This window comes from Phoca vitulina, unplaced genomic scaffold (assembly GCF_004348235.1).
Source record: "Phoca vitulina isolate PV1807 unplaced genomic scaffold, GSC_HSeal_1.0 scaffold5, whole genome shotgun sequence".
Taxonomy (NCBI): Eukaryota; Metazoa; Chordata; class Mammalia; order Carnivora; family Phocidae; genus Phoca; species Phoca vitulina.
In genome coordinates, this window is record NW_022589708.1 from 68,684,321 (window position 1) to 68,701,432 (window position 17,112).

The 17,112-nt window shown below is 38.1% G+C and overlaps 1 protein-coding gene across 1 annotated transcript in view; it reads right to left on the bottom strand.

The window, feature by feature from the left end:
* The window catches only part of BRCA2 (BRCA2 DNA repair associated), a 60,771-nt gene that overhangs the window by 3,426 nt on the left and 40,233 nt on the right, over window positions 1-17,112 (bottom strand). Inside the window, exons 19-25 of the mRNA XM_032403229.1 lie at window positions 13,888-14,043; window positions 13,641-13,785; window positions 12,234-12,355; window positions 9,868-10,066; window positions 9,484-9,647; window positions 9,256-9,394; window positions 185-429 (exon numbers count right to left, since the gene is read on the bottom strand). Of these exons, the coding sequence (XP_032259120.1) occupies window positions 185-429; window positions 9,256-9,394; window positions 9,484-9,647; window positions 9,868-10,066; window positions 12,234-12,355; window positions 13,641-13,785; window positions 13,888-14,043 (1,170 nt within the window). The remainder of the gene's footprint in view (window positions 1-184; window positions 430-9,255; window positions 9,395-9,483; window positions 9,648-9,867; window positions 10,067-12,233; window positions 12,356-13,640; window positions 13,786-13,887; window positions 14,044-17,112) is intronic.

Below are 17,112 nucleotides of genomic sequence, written 5' to 3' on the forward strand. Positions count from 1 at the left end.
ATCATCATCTCCCAGCTGTTGTCCTCCCATCTCCTCAGGCTCGTGAGCAATTTATACAGGATGAAACCTCATTACATTGTATCTCAACTATCCAATTTTCATAGAAGCCACCATATTTCCTTAATATTTGACCATCAAAATAGGAAAATACCAAAACGCGTGGTAATGCACAAAGTAATTTTACCTCGATAGTATTTTTCATTTTGTGGAATAGCTCTTGAAAATGGCCCTCCTTTGGACTGGCAGAAAACCTGGAAAAATCTCCAGCAAATAAAGTAGGAATTCCTGATTTGGCTTCTGGTCGCCACTGGAGGTTGCTTGCAGCAATTAATGTGTGAGGTTTAATAATGTCCTCATTAAGGTTGGCCCAAAACTTTATTGCCAATAAATTATGGCATTCATCTGACAAATAGACCAAAGGAGCAAGACCTAAAGAAACAAAACAAAACAAAACACCCCACTTCATTATATATGTTAGGTAAATTTAAAAAATGCAAGGAACTTCTAATATGCCCATTTGTTTTGGTATGCTAATGATAAAAACAGATCAAAACAACTAAATTTAGAGAAAGCTCAGGATTTCCAAAATAGCCTGTTGCTTATCGTGCTAAAATTTTAATGCGAGTATGACAACATATTCTATTACTGAGGCCATGGGGAAGCAGGTATACACTGCTGGTGGGAATACAAATTTGTGCAATCCTCTGGAGAAAAAAATTGGTAGAACCTAGCAAAGTGATCCACGTTTACCTTTCCACTCAGCAACCCCACTTCTAGTACTCTATTCTGAAGATGTACTTCCAATAATAGTGAGATACATATGAACAAGGTTCAAGAAAATACTGTGTACGAGCTTATTCACTGAAGCACCGTTTGTAGGTAATTATAAACGATTTAAAGCAGCCTATATTACAGAAGAGTAGTATGGCACATTCAGACAATGCTGTACTATGCAGCTGTATGAAAGAATGAGGAAATGCTCTGAAAACACAATGGTCCAAAATCTTTGGGATGAAGCAACAGCTGTTCTAAAGAGGGAGGTTTACAGCAATACAGGCCTACTTCAAGAAACAAGAAAAATCCCTAATAACCCTTACACCTAAAGAAAATATAAAAAGAACAAACAAAACCCAAAGCCAGTAGAAGGAAAGAAATTATAAAGATTAAAGCAGAAATAAATGAGACTAAAAAAAAAAAAAAATCAATGAAACCAGAAGCTAGATCTTCGAAAAGATAACAAAATTGATAAACCAGATTAAAGCCAGACTCATCAAAAAAAAAAAAAAAAGAGAGAGAGAGAGAGAAAGGACTAACACAAAATCACAAATGGAGGAGAAATAATAACTGACAGCACAGAAATACAAAGGATTAGAAGAGAACATTATGAAGAATTATATGCCAACAAATTAGACAACCTAGAAGAAATGCATAAATTCTTAGAAACATGTAACCTTCTTTTTTTTTTTTTTTTTAAAGATTTTATTTATTTGAGAGAGAGAGGGAGAGAGTAGAGCGCACAAGCAGTGGGGACAGGGAGAAGCAGGCTCCCCGCCAAGCAGGGAGCCCAACATGAGGCTCAATCCCAGGATCCTGAGATCATGGCCTGAGTCGAAGGCAGACGCTCAATGGACTGAGCCACCCAGGCATCCCTGAAATATGTTAACCTTCTAAAACTGAATCAGGAAGAAACAGAAAATTTGAACAGACTGATTACCAGGAATGAAATTGAATCAGTAATCAAAAAATTCCCAATAAACAAAAGTCCAGGACCAAATGGTTTCACAGGTGAGTTCTACCAACATTTAAATAAGAATGACTACCTCTTCTCACACTATTCCAAAAAAATAGAAAAGGAAGGAGAACATCCAAATTCATTCTATGAGGACAGCATTACCCTGATGGACACAGATGTAAAAATACTCAGCAAAATATTAGGAAACCAAATCCAACAATACATTAAAAAACAAACAAACATTCACCACGATCAAGTGGGATTTATTTCTGGGATGCAAGGGTGTTTCGGTATTCACAGATCAATCATCGTGATACATTACATCAATAAGAGAAAAGGATAAAAACCATATGATTGTCTCAATAGATGCAGAAAAAGGATCTGACAAAGTACAGCATACCTTCATGATAAAAATCCTCAACAAAGTAGGGTTAGAGGGAACATACAATAAAGGCCACATATGAAAAACACATAGCTAACATCATATTCACTAGTGAGACCCTAAGGTCAGGAACAAGACAAGGACGCCCACTTTCACCACTTCTTATTCAACACAGTACTGGAAGTCCTAGCTACAGCAATCAGACCAAAAAAAAAGAGAGAGAAAAGACATCTAAATTGGTCAGGAAGAAGTAAAACTTCCACTATTTGCAGATGACATGATACTGTATAAAAAACCATAAAGACTCCACCAAAGAACTATGAGAACTGATAAATGAATTCAGTCAAGTTGCAGGATTCAAAATTAATACACAGAAATCTGTTGCGTTTCTATGTACTAATAATGAAATAGCAGAAAAAGAAATTAAGAAAATCCCATTTACAACTGCACCAAAAAGAACAGAATACATAGGAATTAAAAAAAAAAAAAAAGAGAAAGCTCTCTATTCACTGGTAAGTGAAAAGAGAAAAGCACACCAAAAAAAGACTAAAATTTGTTACCCTTCATATAAGAAAGATGTTGCTATAAGAAAATATATACATGTATCTTTCTACCTGTAGAGGACAAACACAGGAAGGATAAACCAGAAACTACAGAGATAGGATGTGGGTAGACAGAAGGGGAGGAACAGCACTGGGGTAGAAGGGATGAGAGAGACTGACACTTCTTGGAGTATGCTTTTGTGCAGCTGACTCTTAGAACGCAGTATTTCACACACCCTTCACATAGCCCACAAACAAATAAACCCAACCAGATAGGAAATTCAAAATGGAACACAAACATATTTCCTGGCCTTTCTATCTAAAAGGGCCTAGAAGCAATGGTACCTCTGAAGTAATGAGTACATAGTCTAGCAAGCAGATGTTGGCTGTAAACACCCAATTTCTCAAAAAAAAGAAAAAAAAAAATCAATCCAGGGTTCCTTGGAGAAGTAGTTGATTCAACTTCACTGGGGCAAGGAACATACAACATGAACCTGGAACATCTCGTTGATGCCAAACAGTAAAGAAGTGCTCAAAAAATTACAGGAGTCAACCTGAAAAAATTCCTAATGGCCTAAACTGAAACAATCAGAGCAAAACAAAATAATGCAGGTATTGAATTTTAACCCACAGAATAAAATACATATTCATTAGTCCATACTATAAATCAATATAAATCAATAAGGAAGTAAATTTGGGGAAAAGAGGCAGCTCTTACAGTGGAATTCCAATGAATTCCAATAAATGGAAAAGAAAAAAGGAAATCATTAGGCAAATACTACAATAAAAACTGTTGCAAACAAAATCAGCTGATGGATGCTAAAATTAATTGGTGAAAGTCTGAGGTGAAATAGGACTTGCACAGTCTCAAACAATCTGCTCCAAGGTTAAGGTGGCAGACACCACCTTAACCAAATGATCAAGGTTGCCACTCTCAGTAATAAGCAACATCAACTTCATTAACCCCTTGATACGAGAGAAGGACAGGCACAGCACTGTTTCTGTGGTAATTTTGCCAAACATGTATAACCTTATTCCAGTCATGAGAAAACAGCAAACCCAAATGGAGGGAAATGCTACTAAATAATTGATCAATCTATTCAAAAGAGTCAAGATCATGAAAAACAAGAGAAGACTGAGGAATTATCAAAGACTGGAAGAGAATAAGGAGAAATGATGATGGAATGACAGTGGGATCCCGGAATAAAAAAAGGAAAATAGCATGACAAACTTCTAATTCAATTACATTCTATAGTGTAGGTAATAATATTGTGCCAATGTGAACTTCCTGATTCTGATCATGGTACCATGGTCATGTAGGATGCTTACATTAGGGGAAGCTGGGTGAGAGATATTTGGAAAGTCTGCATTATTTTTGCAACTTTTCTGAAGGTCTGAAATTATTCAAAAAAAAAAAGTAAAAAAATTTCAATGCCAAAAATGGGAGGGGACCACTGGATAAGCCAGGACAGGACAAAGGCACTAACCATTCAATCCTATTTAGAATTCCTTGTCTCTGTTACTGTAAGAATTACGTTTCCCTTTATAAATGACAGGAATGGATTCCATTCTCAGATAATGATTTGTTTATTCTATTGCAAATGATGGTAATTCCTTTTATTTCTTTCAATTTTATAAGTAGATTTATTTAATGGATTTTAATCTTAAATATTAAAAATTGCTTTTAGAGAAATTATATTTCCCAAGCATGTTCGATTCTCTAATTTTGGAATCTGCCTCTAATTATATTCAAAACTTGATTATAGCCCTTCTATCAAATGCCCTTCTTTAAACTATGTTTTTCAGGGCGTCTGGGTGGCACAGTCGGTTAAGCATCTGACTCTTGATTTCAGCCCAGGTCATGATCTCAATGTCGTGAGACTGAGCCCCACATTGGGCTCCATGCTGAGCATGGAACCTGCTTAAGATTCTCTCTCTCCTTCTCTCTCTACCTCTCCCCCTCCCACTTGTTCTCTAAAGTAATGAAAAAATAAACTCTGTTTTCCCCCAATTATGAAAGTAATACACGTTTACTGAAAAACATTTAGAAAATGCAAAATATAAAAATAAGCTTCCAGGATAGTTTCCTCTCTTCATTTTTTCCTAGAGGTCTCATAGCTAAATCAAATCGTATACGTTGAAAAAAAAAAAAAAAACCAGAAACTTTACTTATTTCTCTAATTACCATGCATCTTGTACAAATGGTAACAATTGGAAGAATTTTTTAAAAGTAACACTTTTAGAATGTTGGCACTAAAAAAATCATGAAAATAAAAGGATAAGAAGAAAATTATTTTGTTGGTTTGTAGTCTGGGGCTGCTCTGAACTTACGCATAATTTGCTGTACCTTTTAAATTCTTTTTAGAAAATTTCACTGAAAGGATAAAGCACGTAGCAGTTTCTAAACCTCCGTTCACGAATTCTCCGGCCAGCGATGTTGTGTGGATGCAGAGCCCTCCATCTTCAGGTCCAGTGTGTGCTTTCAGGGAGCACTGGTTATGGCCCGCTCCCACCTGAGCTCCCTCTCCCAGGCTCGCCCTCCGCTGTAGGGCCCACTCTCTGGAGGAAGCATGCGTCCAGTGACTGGCCCCTAGCCTCAAGCGGGCATGACCCTGAGGGCCATGCTCGCTGCAGAGTCCCCACGGGACACACAGGTGCTGTTCTGGGGGCGCTTTCCAGGAAATCTGAGGGTTTCCCAGGGAAACTGACGTAAGAAGTGGTCTCATTTAAGTAATTCACTTTATACCAGTTTTTGTAATATAGTAACAAAACAGACTGAATGCTAGAAGTCCCTATTTTAAGTCCAATTCTCAAATGGTTGGGTTGGATTTGGTTTTGTCAGCGGGAAGTGTTAAGAAAGAACACATAAGCATTAGAGCCTGAAAGTATGGGTTCCAATCCTTTACATAACTGTGACCTCGGGCAGGTTATTTAACCTCTCTGAGCTCCAGTCTCCCCATCTGTAAAGTGGAATAACAGCAAATGAACAGTGTTACTATGAGGACTTTATGAAATTCTCAACAATTACCTGCTCCCCCACCCTGCCCTGCCCCACTTTGTTAGAAGTGGGGACAGAAAGAAACTAAAACAGAGTCCCTGTCCTTGAAGAGATCACAGTATCATGGGTGGGGAGGAGGGTCAGGAATGTGGGGACAGGCCCCTGGGCCATGTGATGCATGTGATGGGTGCCGACCCAGCCATGACACGCTGCAGCAGCTGAGCAGGGAAGCTCTGACCCTGGCACAGACATCTGGCTAGGGGATGGGGGGGGCATGTAAGCTGACTAAGGCATGACAGCCTTTCTTCAATTCTTCACGAAGGGAGGACAAAGGGCATTGTAAGCAAAGTGAACACATATTTAAAGGTAGGAAGTACTAAATGTTCTATATAGTGGGTCAGGAACATGAAGTCACAACAGTTGAGCTGAGGTGTGTGGGGTGGTGGCTTAAGGCAGGCAGCGGATGAGTTTTTCAGGTATATGAAGGAGTGTGGGTTTCGTTTTCTAAGGGATAGAAGCCACTGAAGATTTTAAACCAGGAGACATCATGATCAGATTTGGGTGTTAGGTAACTAGTACTTCAGGCTTAAGGTGGCACTTTGAAGCTTTCTATAACAGAATTTTCTTCCTCTAACAGTTAACATCAAACTAAATAAAAACAGAAAGAAGTGTTCACCAAAAATACAAATGAGGGATACCCTGATATAAAATTTAAAAATTAGTGATGAAGGAAAGAAACAAGACTGTGGATAAGGCCAGGCACAGAAAGGCTCAGCTTCTAATTCCTTTCCCCAAACTGGTGAAATGACATGTAGCTTGAGAATGTTATTACCCTTAAACCTAAAGGAAAGCAAACGGCCTGCATCTCCTTGCCTTCTTCCTCTTCTGATCAGAAATAATGAAAATGGCCGCAGGGGAAGCAGGTGACCAGGACTGACTGAAAGAAGTGAATGTTCCAGGGTGTTAATGGGTTGAACTGTGCCCCACCCAAGATGCTCAAGTCCTAACCCTCAGTACCTGTGAATGTGGCCTTATTTGGAAACAAGGTCTTTGCAGATGTAAGCAAGTTAAGATGAAGTCATTACGGTGGGTCCGACCCAATATCCTTATATAAAAAGGGGAAATTTGGACACAGACACGTACATGGGGAGAACGCCATGTGAAGATGAAGGCAGAGATCGGGGTGATGCACCTATAAGCCAAGGAAAGAATGCCAGCAAACCATTGGAAGCTAGGAGCAAGGCACTGAACAGATTCTCCCTCACAGCCTCAGAAGGAACCAACTCAACCAACACCCTGATTTTGGGCTTCTGCTCTCCAGAACTGTGAGACAATACATTTTGGTTGTTTAAGCAACCTGTTTGCAGCAGCATAGCAAATTAATACACAGGGTGACTCACTCAACTGGGAAAGACAATGTAGAACAGAGACAGTATCTTCCAGGGATACACAACATACAGTGGAAAGAAACTCAAGTACTCAGCCATCACGTGGTAACTAAGAGGGGAAGACAATGATTTGGGATATGGCAGAAAGTCAAGACGCGCCTTTTCCTCGGCACACACCTCACCTCCTCACCACTATCTGTCCTGCCCGGGGCCATGAGAAGTGGTTTCAGGTCAGTCTGACAAGCAGCCAGCTCCCAGGTCCTGCTGTATTCCCTGGGCTGTCTCCAGAAAGCTCTGCACACCGACTCCTTTCACACCATCTCCTACCTCTCCCTGTCCGCTGGAGCACCTTCCCTGGACAAATCCCCACTCCGCTCAACCGCTCCTATAACTGCTGTCCTTACCAGCTTGCTGGCTTTCCTCGGATGGCACAGCTGCCCCTGCAGACCTCTTGTGCTCCTGGCAGTCAGGCTGGCGTAGGTGACTCCCCTGCTCCTTGCAGGCTGCTGCTACCCCCCCCCCCCCCCCCGAAAGCATTCACCCTCCTCACTGGGCCTTTCTCATCAGTATACACCATCTCATCAGGCTGCTATTGGTTTTTTCATCGGAAAAAACATTCTCTTGATCCCAACTCTCCTCCTTGTGAGTGCTCCATTTCCCTTCTTTGCTTAAAGCATGATCTTCTTGAAATGGCTGCATTCTATAACCTAATATGCATGCCTCTTCATGCGTCCAGCGTCCTCCCTGGTGCTGAAGCCAAGAGTCCCTTCCTGGCCCTCACCTCGCTGTCTCGGCTATCAAATACCATCTGAGACTGAATCACTCTCACCTCTCCGGGATTCTTCTTCCCTCTGCGCTTTCAGTGCAGCTCACTGTCCTAAGTACTTCTGCCATCTTTCAGTGGCTTGTCCTGTTTCTTCCACCGAGTCCTTTACATCTCCCTGCCTCTAAGCACCAGCGTGCCCGAGCCGCTTCTCCAGCTACTCCCGCATCCAGTGACCTTGGCCGGTCTCACAGCTTTAAACATCACCTGTATGATAATGATGTCCCAATTTATCTTTATATCTTAGCCCAGACCACTCCCCCATCAGACTCCTGTATGTCCCACTGTCAAGCGGAAATCTCTGTTTATACTAAGTGCTAAAACTTAACTGACCAAACTGAGCTCCTGACCCTCAACACATACCCTGTTTTTCTTGCACTCTTCCCCTCTCAGTAAATGGCAACTCTTTTCCCAGGTGCTCACACCAAACACCTTGGCATTAACTCCTTGACTCCTCTCCTTACCCTACCTACACTGTCCGCCTCCTTCAAAATACAGTCAGAATCTCGCTTACATGTGGAATTTAAACAACAATAACAACAACAAAAATAAACAAAAAAAACCAAACTCATAGAAAAAGGGATCGGATTGCCTGGTTGGGAAACAAATCTGCCCTCTGTGTTGGAGGCAGACAGGATCTCCATCCTTCCAAGATTTTCTGCTCTGCAAGCATTCTTGAAGTGAGAGTCTGAGACAATGGCTGCTATAAAATGTGCATTAACATCACAGAGAACAGCCTGCCAACACCAGGAGCTAATGGGACAAGGGGAAAATAGCTAGCAAGGTGGTGGATTTTAATACAACCATATCAATCATCACATTAAAGCTGATCAGATTAAACAAACCCATTAAAAGACAGGCCCTCAAACTGCATAAGAAAACAAGATCCAACTGTGTTGTCAGAAAACCAATTTAAAGATGCTGGTAGGTTAAAAACAAGAGTGGGGAAAAGATGTACCATACAAACAAGAACTAACCACAAAAAGTAGGAGGAGCCACACTAAACAAAGTAGGTTTTAGAACAAGGGACATTAGTCCAGATAATGAGGGATACTGCCGAGAAGCTGGAGGTGGAGGCTTGAATGTTCAATAAACTGCAGAGGCAGATTATAATTATTTGTCTAGTAATCACTCAAATGCTACAAAACATTTCTAGCAATTTCTTTAAAATTAAATAGCACAGAATGGGATGTAAGTTCTTACCCTGTAATAATGCAGAATTGCTTTTCATTAAGAATTAAGGTTAAAACAGGCCTACTTTCAAATCACTAGTCACCAAATTTGCGGATTTGTTAACTCCAATTAATCTTAAGGGAAGACAAATTTTAAAAAATGTTATTTTTCAAAAGCATCCATAAGATGTTACAATTAAAAACACACTGTGTATTACCTATTTTTTCCACAACAGAAACTACAAATCCTATTAGGTCCACCTCAGAACAAGGTGGTTGGAAGTCTGGATCCAATAGTTTGCTGAAGTAAAGGGGCTCCCTCGGCTGATAAACTTGGAATAGGATTTCATCTGAAGCCTATGAGGAAAAAAAAAATCAGTGTATGTAGATTCTATAAACTAATATGCATTCATCAAAATTAAAAAACTATAATGAAAAGTTTGTACCGGTAGTTGTTGATACTGGGTTTTCTTTGTTGCTGTTAGCTGTATGTTAGCTTTTTCAGATTTACTTTTAGATTGTGATGTTGCAAGATGATAGATTCTGTATCTCTTTCCTTCTGTTAACAGGGAATATAAATCTGATGATGGACGCCAGATACTCAGTGTAACTAGATAAAGAGGAGAAAGATATAATGGAAGAACTGATAAGCATTACAATTCTTGTAAAACAAATACTGAAACAACAAAGATCTAAGGATTATAGCATTGTTTTGAGGGCAGTGGTAGCCCATTTTTACTCCTCTGATACAAGTTCACTTTATACTTTACCTAGCATTTGAACTCATTTTATTAATGTAGTACTTTAACTTATAAAATTTACATACTGACCTGAATCTTTTTCTTTTTTCCCATAGCTTATGATACGCAACTTCCACATGGTTGTAACATTCCTTGATAAAATTTGTTCTCCTTGCTCAGCAGATTCCATAGCCTTCCTGAATTCCAACTGGATCTGTGCTTGCTTCTTATCATTCAACATCTGTCTGTGATTATTCAAGGCTCTTAACTGCTCTTCACTAAAGTAACCCTATGATCATTTAATATATTAAGGCAAATGATATTAGAATAAAAAGCAAACAAAAAAACCCCTCATCCATTGTAAATGCATCTCTTTAAATGGGGATAAAATACAACAGAATTCGAGTTCACTTTAACAATATGACAATATAAAAATTGAGACTCAGTTCATCACATAACAAATATTTTCAGGTGCCTTAAACTGTTCACTTATCTTTGTGACAAATTTCCCGAGGGCCAAGACAACCCCCTACTTATAAATGTACTCTAATAATCATAACCACCAACATTATAAATGGCTGACATTTGAGTGCTCCCTGTATCTGAGGATTGGATCTGTGTGTGGTAAATGTATTAATTCATTTAGTCCTTACAATAACCCAATGGGGTGGGCACTAGTATTGTTTGCATGTTGCAGAAAATGAAACTGAGGTACAGAGAGAATAAATAACTTGCAGGGGCGTATGTGGAGGTAGTTCAAGAGCTCTCATTCTTAACCCGAGGTAGTATAATTTTATTAACTCTCTGGAACAGCAGATAGTGTTGAAAACAGACGCATGCTACAAGCACTTATCTCTGCCTCCACACTTCTCTCCTGCTCATTTTAGCAATTTGCTGTCTGTATCTCTTGGGACTCTCACCCAGTACAACAAAAATGAATGAATAAACAAAAAATAAAATCAAATAAAAGATGAAATGGAATCCTGACTCACAATGCACTAGACTGCAGCTGCCTCACACATCTTAATATCCTAATCCATACTGGGAAGGGAAACTATGGGATCTGTGTACCCTGAACAGGTCTTTCTAAATATGCAGATAATGTTTAGTTTAAACACAAAGTCCCCCAACATTCAACATGGTCACTGAAAACAAACCCTTTGGGCAGGGTCTTTTAGAAATGGATGGCTATTTTTCCCTCCAAGAATTGCAATGAAAACTGTATCTAAGTGAAATCTCTTGAATCATGTACTCTCAGGACCTAGTGAGAAGCCCCTCACAGGCTTTCCTTTGACAGAGGTGGTGGGGAGGCCCAAGAGAGAAATCATCTGTCCAGCTACAGAGTGGCAGGCCCAGGGCTACAACTTAGTCTTCCAACTTTCATTCTGCCCCCTTATTTTCTCCTTTAAATAAATTCCATAAAAGGAAACAAGACTAAATAATATTTTGTTAAATTTTGTGATGAAATTAAAACTATTTTCATGATGACTCATAGAAAGCATAGCTTCAGTAAGAGGCAAATCATTTTTCAGGAAAGCATAATAAAACCTTAACTGACAGACTTTCAGCAAGTATACTCACAGGCTTTAAACCCAGACTCACTCCTCACAGGCAGAATCTGAGTTGTCACATTTGGGAATATGAGCAATTCTATTCAGAAAAGCAGTGCTTACTCTCTTAAGGGAGTTTTGTCTATTTTGTAGTCCCACTAGTTAAGAAAGTTAAGGCTATATACTAGATTTATTGTCATCAAATAAATGAGATTAATCAATAAACAAACAATAATTTTCCTCAAATTCCCTCTCCTTCCTATGTAGCAAATTAATCCTAGAATTTGCATTAACTGGATATCCAGGTGTCTAAAAATTCAGGAGACAGCTTAATATATAAAATGATGTTCCAATATTAGTAACTAACATGGACGTGGAACTTTGTAATAGTACACTTTTATATACATTATCTAATTTGATCCTGAAACAACTGATTTTATGCCCATTTTACAGCTATTTTATGCCCAATTGGCTAATAAATGGCATAGCCATAATTCTAACACAGTTTAGCGCTTCTGACACTTTTCCACCAAAATACCCTTAAGGTAGAAGATTAGGAAATAAACTCTAGGTAGGATCTGAGAAAGAAGTGAGCATATGGAAACTGAGACAATGCTTTGAAGATACTTGTTTTACCTCAAATGTAAACAAGTTTTGCCTGTATTTTAAACCACATTTATCTAATATATAAAATTATTTAATCCTTCTATCCTCCATTTGGTATAGAACTGCAAATGTACTGCACTGGTCTGGCACATCCCTGAGGACCCCAGAAATGTATACATCCTCTTTGAGAAACACACCCTTTCAACACAGCACTTGCCTTAATGGCCAGAAGATGGACTAGAGCTTCCCACCATAAAGGAGGAAGATTAAGACCCACTGGATGCCCTCTTACTCTCTCACCTCCAGATAACTCGGGTCTGGTGCATTCGTCACTGCTTCATAAAGCTCTGCACCATCTTGCAGAGCACAGACTTGCTGTCTTGTTAATGCACATGATGGTATACATCGTTTTGTTATATTTTCTAGGAAAAAAGCATCATTAATTAGCCAAACCACAAATTTAAGAACACTGAAAGCTAGAGAAAAAGCAAAAAGTACCCAAAGAAGGGAGGCTAAAAGGCAAAACACAATTTATCTGCTAAAAGTTTTCTAGGAAAATTTCAAACTAGTGTACTCACTCATGGTTTAAAAAATTGTCACAAAGACAGCTTACGTAGAGTAACTTGTAAATTAAGTAAATGATTTCATGATTTACTTAATCATGAAAATAGCATGAGCTAGTGAATCGAATATTGAGAGTCCAATTTTTCTGCAGATTTATATAGAACAGGAAGTTGAAAATCATGAAGAAACGCAGAACATAAAATTTTCAGCAAAAAACAAACAAATTTCATGTCCTTTATGCTAAAAATACTGTGATTTTTTTATTATTAAAATTGCTGCCACAGGGAAAACAAGATCTAGCTCCAGGTGTAATAACATATAAATCAACAACTACAACAACGAAAATGTAAAAGTTATATATAAAGTAAGTAAGGATATTGAAGAAAGAAAATGATACACGGCTTGGGGAAAATAATTTTTGAGTGCTTATCCTTCCTTTTTATTGAATATATTTGACATATAACACTGTAAATTTAAGGTGTCCAATGTGTTACTTTGATACATTTATATACTTAATATGATTGCCACTGTATTGATATTTATCACATCACATTAGTACAATATTGTCTATATTCATTATACTGTGCATTGGGTCACTACAGCTTATTTGCTTGTTGTTGTTTTACCCTTAAACACCACCAGTTTTATCCTCCCACCCCTCATCCACTGATAACCACCATTTTACTCTATTTTTTTATGAGTTTGATTTAGTTACATTCCTTATGTAAGTGACATCATACTGTACTTGTCTAGGGGAAAATAATTGGGCAGTTTTTTCCCTTGCTGCTGATCTTTCTCTAATACCAAAAAAGGGTATTATAAACACTTTAGTACTGAAGCTTAAGAGGAAGTTTACTTAAGACTTCTGAAAAGTGCTGTGGTTATGTAATGTTTCATTGTCTAAGACAATCACAAGTATCTAAAAGTTCAGTGTGTTGAATAAAGAGGTGATAATTTGGGGTCACTTCAATGCTTATCTGTATACCTATGTAATTCAGATACAGAATTAGGAAAGAGAAGTCTATTATTCAAAACAAAGAAATTCACTCAATTACAGAGGTTAAATCAGAAGCCTCTAAACATCTTATAAAAAAACACTTATTCTCATATTAAAAAGAACTTGTAATATACAACTCATTTTACCGTCGTGCTTTTCAAATTCCCCTTGAATTTTATTGAATAAGACTTCTAGTTTCTTTTGTTGGGCTTCTGCATATTTTGTTGCCTCCTTTTCTTCCTCTCGTTCATTCCGAAATACGCACACTCCAGATAGGGTCCTCTCCATCCACTGTAAAATGTGTCAAACAAAGATACATGGTAGGGAGGGATCATTCAAATTAATTGTCCCAAAAGGAAGAAATACATAGTAAGCTTTAAGAATATATCATACCTGTATTGGGTATGCTCTTTGAACAACTACATCAACACAACCAACATTTCCTCCATCACTGAAAAGTGATGACAAGGGGAGAGGGAAAGGCCTAGGATCAGGAGAGAATCCAAGTTTGGCATACCAGCGAGCAGGACGAGTACTGTTAGCAGAAATCTGGAAAAATTAATGAACAAATCGATTTATAAGTTTATATATTCAATTCTATTTCAGATGTCATAACATTTTCATTCATTTCTTTCATTCATTCAAACATACTCATTTTCAAAAGCCTCATGAACATAAGAATGTAGAAAAACTGTACAAAAGGGAAAACATTTTCAAAATATAGTCTCTCAAAAAATTGTTTATGCTGTTGTAGAGTCTTTTTTTTTTTTTTTTTTTTTTAAAGATTTTATTTATTTATTTGACAGAGAGAGACACAGCGAGAGAGGGAACACCAGCAGGGGGAGTGAGAGAGGGAGAAGCAGGCTTCCCGCGGAGCAGGGAGCCCGATGCGGGGCTCGATCCCAGGACCCTGGGATCATGACCTGAGCCGAAGGCAGACGCTTAACGACTGAGCCACCCAGGTGCCCCGAGTCTTAATGTAAATATTACTATTAGAAAATTAATAAGTCTTCAATTTAAACATGATGGATTAAAGACCTAAAGGACAAAGAGAACTGGGGAAAGAAGGGCAGTGGATGAGACATTAGCAAAATTTTGGAAGCTAAAAGTTTATTGGACAACTGGTAAATAACAAAGCATCCTGAGAATGATTACAGTTAATAAAAATAACAAACATTTCTAAAGCACTTCTTATGGTGCCTGGATAGTGTTAAGTGCTTTACATCTACTAACATTTAATCTTTACAACAATCCCAAGACTTATTGCCATTTTACAAATGACAAAACTCAAGTATAACCTGCTCAACGTTACTCAGCTGGCAAACGTGTATGGAGCGACTAGGAAACAAAATAATTTAAGGAAATCCCTCAGAATTTGGAGGCAACAGGTCCCTCTGAAGGAGGGAGCATGAGGTGTGGCTGAAAACAGAAGGAAAGATAATTAAGACCTCAGATTTCATTTCCTATCCCAAGGAGTCCTTCCCTTACACCAAGAAGAACCCAGGACAAATTACTTTCTGGAGAGGCTGAATCACACATATCCTAGACTCTGGAACACAAGGCAGAGGCCCCTGGGGGGGGGGGTGGGGGGTGGGCAGGGTGAGATGCTATACTGAAAACAAAAATGCAATGAAAATCCTTATGCTAAACATGAGTCTCCCTATTAGTTTTCTTACTCTGTTCAGCTCTCAGACAGTCACTGATATTTGAGGGTCTCCTAACAAAAGCAAGTCCCTGTCTTATCACTCCACAAATTGACAAAAGCCCACCTCACACAGAGCTTCTGATCAACTCATTAGTGCCCCACTCTGGAAGAGGAAAGAACATCAGTTGAAGGAAGTCTCCAACCTGAGAGACCCAAACAAACAAAAAATTATGTGAAAAAAAAAACGCAGCAAGCAGAAGAAACTAAAATAAAACAAAATATTAATCAATAGCTTCAGACAGATGATAAGATGTTGCATCTATGAAACAAGAACAGGATGTAATAAAAAAGAAACATTTAGGGAGTAATAAGGGCCTCGGAGACCAGAAAATTATGCCAATAGGCACAAGTTCATTTTAGGGACTACAAAATTAGAACTAGAAAGTAAGGGGGAGCAAAGACAACAAAATAGAAAATAGGAGAAAAGATGAGAAAATCAGAAGACCAATCAAAGAAGCCTACTGCCCAAATATCAGGAGTTCAAGAAAATTGAAAAGGAAAAAATGGAGGGGGAAGAAATTATCAAAGAACTACTTCAAGAAAATTTCCTAGAACTCAATGAGGGACATATGTTTATAGACTGTTTGCCACTGTGTACCCAGGGCCATGATTTTAAAAGATAGGCCAACCCCAAAGTACCTTGCTGGGAAATTTCAGGATACTGCAGACAAACAATCTTCAAAACTTTTTAGAAACAGATCATATAATGAAGGACTGGGAATAAGAATAGCACTGAATTTAGCAGAAGCTATACCAGAAGTAAAAAGATAATAGAGAAAATGTCTTCAAAATTCTGAAGAGATTATTTCCATCTCAAATTCTGTATTCAGCCACCTTACAATAAGCTCAAAGAAAAAGCTATAAGCTCCCTCTCTTAAAAAGCCTCTGGGGGTTGCTTGTGTGCCTTTAGAGCTAGGGAATAAATCCATATAGATATGAAATCCAGAAAATAGGGCTTCCAACACAGAAAGAAGTGAAAATAATTTCTAGAAATGTAACTGTACAGCATACATAGAAGGTAACCATGTCAGAATAGGGCAGGAGTATGGAGAGGTCCAAGAGATCTCCAAGAAAAAGAAACAGAATTGATAAAGGTATTTTAACATATTGAGATGATTTTTATGTATCTCTTGTGTGGGAATGAATTGGTGATAAGGATACAGAAAATTAATAAAACAAAACAAAAAAAGCAAGACAGTTGTTAACTCCAGGGAAAGCAGTAAATTGTAAAGAAAATGTAATTAGTATATTATATGCTGTGCTGCGAAAAATATTTTTCAATCATTATAATGTAAACAGTGAATACAGACTTCACTCCTCAACTTTCATAGCAGGAAGCTAACAGTTAATGTCTAAACTGAAGGAGAAAAGATGACATAGCAGTATAAGCAAAAGAAACTGCCAAAGAGATTCAAAGTGGTTGCCTTTGGGGAGCACGAACAGAGGTCAGGCAGGATGGCTTCAGTGACTGCTTTTTTGCGGGGTGGTCATAAGCCTATGTTACATGAGTTTTGAAATTATGCACATGCACTGATTTGATAAAAGCAAAACAAAAAATTGAAAGCTACTGCAACTTTAATATTCTAAGCAACATAAAACAAAAGGCTGTTTCAGCTTAACTAAAAGCAACACAATGTGGAGTTAATGACAAAGTATCTCTTTACTTAAAAATGTTTAATTTATTAAATGCCTTCTTGAAGTAGAGTGATCCAGAATATGACAGAAGTAAATTATTTCACCTCATAAGTGAATCTAACTGCACAATATTAGTAATTTCTCAGTATCAATTATTGTAATTGATCAATTTGTAATTGATCAATATTGTACACTATTGTACAATATTGTACAATAGTGTATTTGTAACTTATCAATATTGTAGACTATTAAAATATGACAAAGTCCTATTATATAGG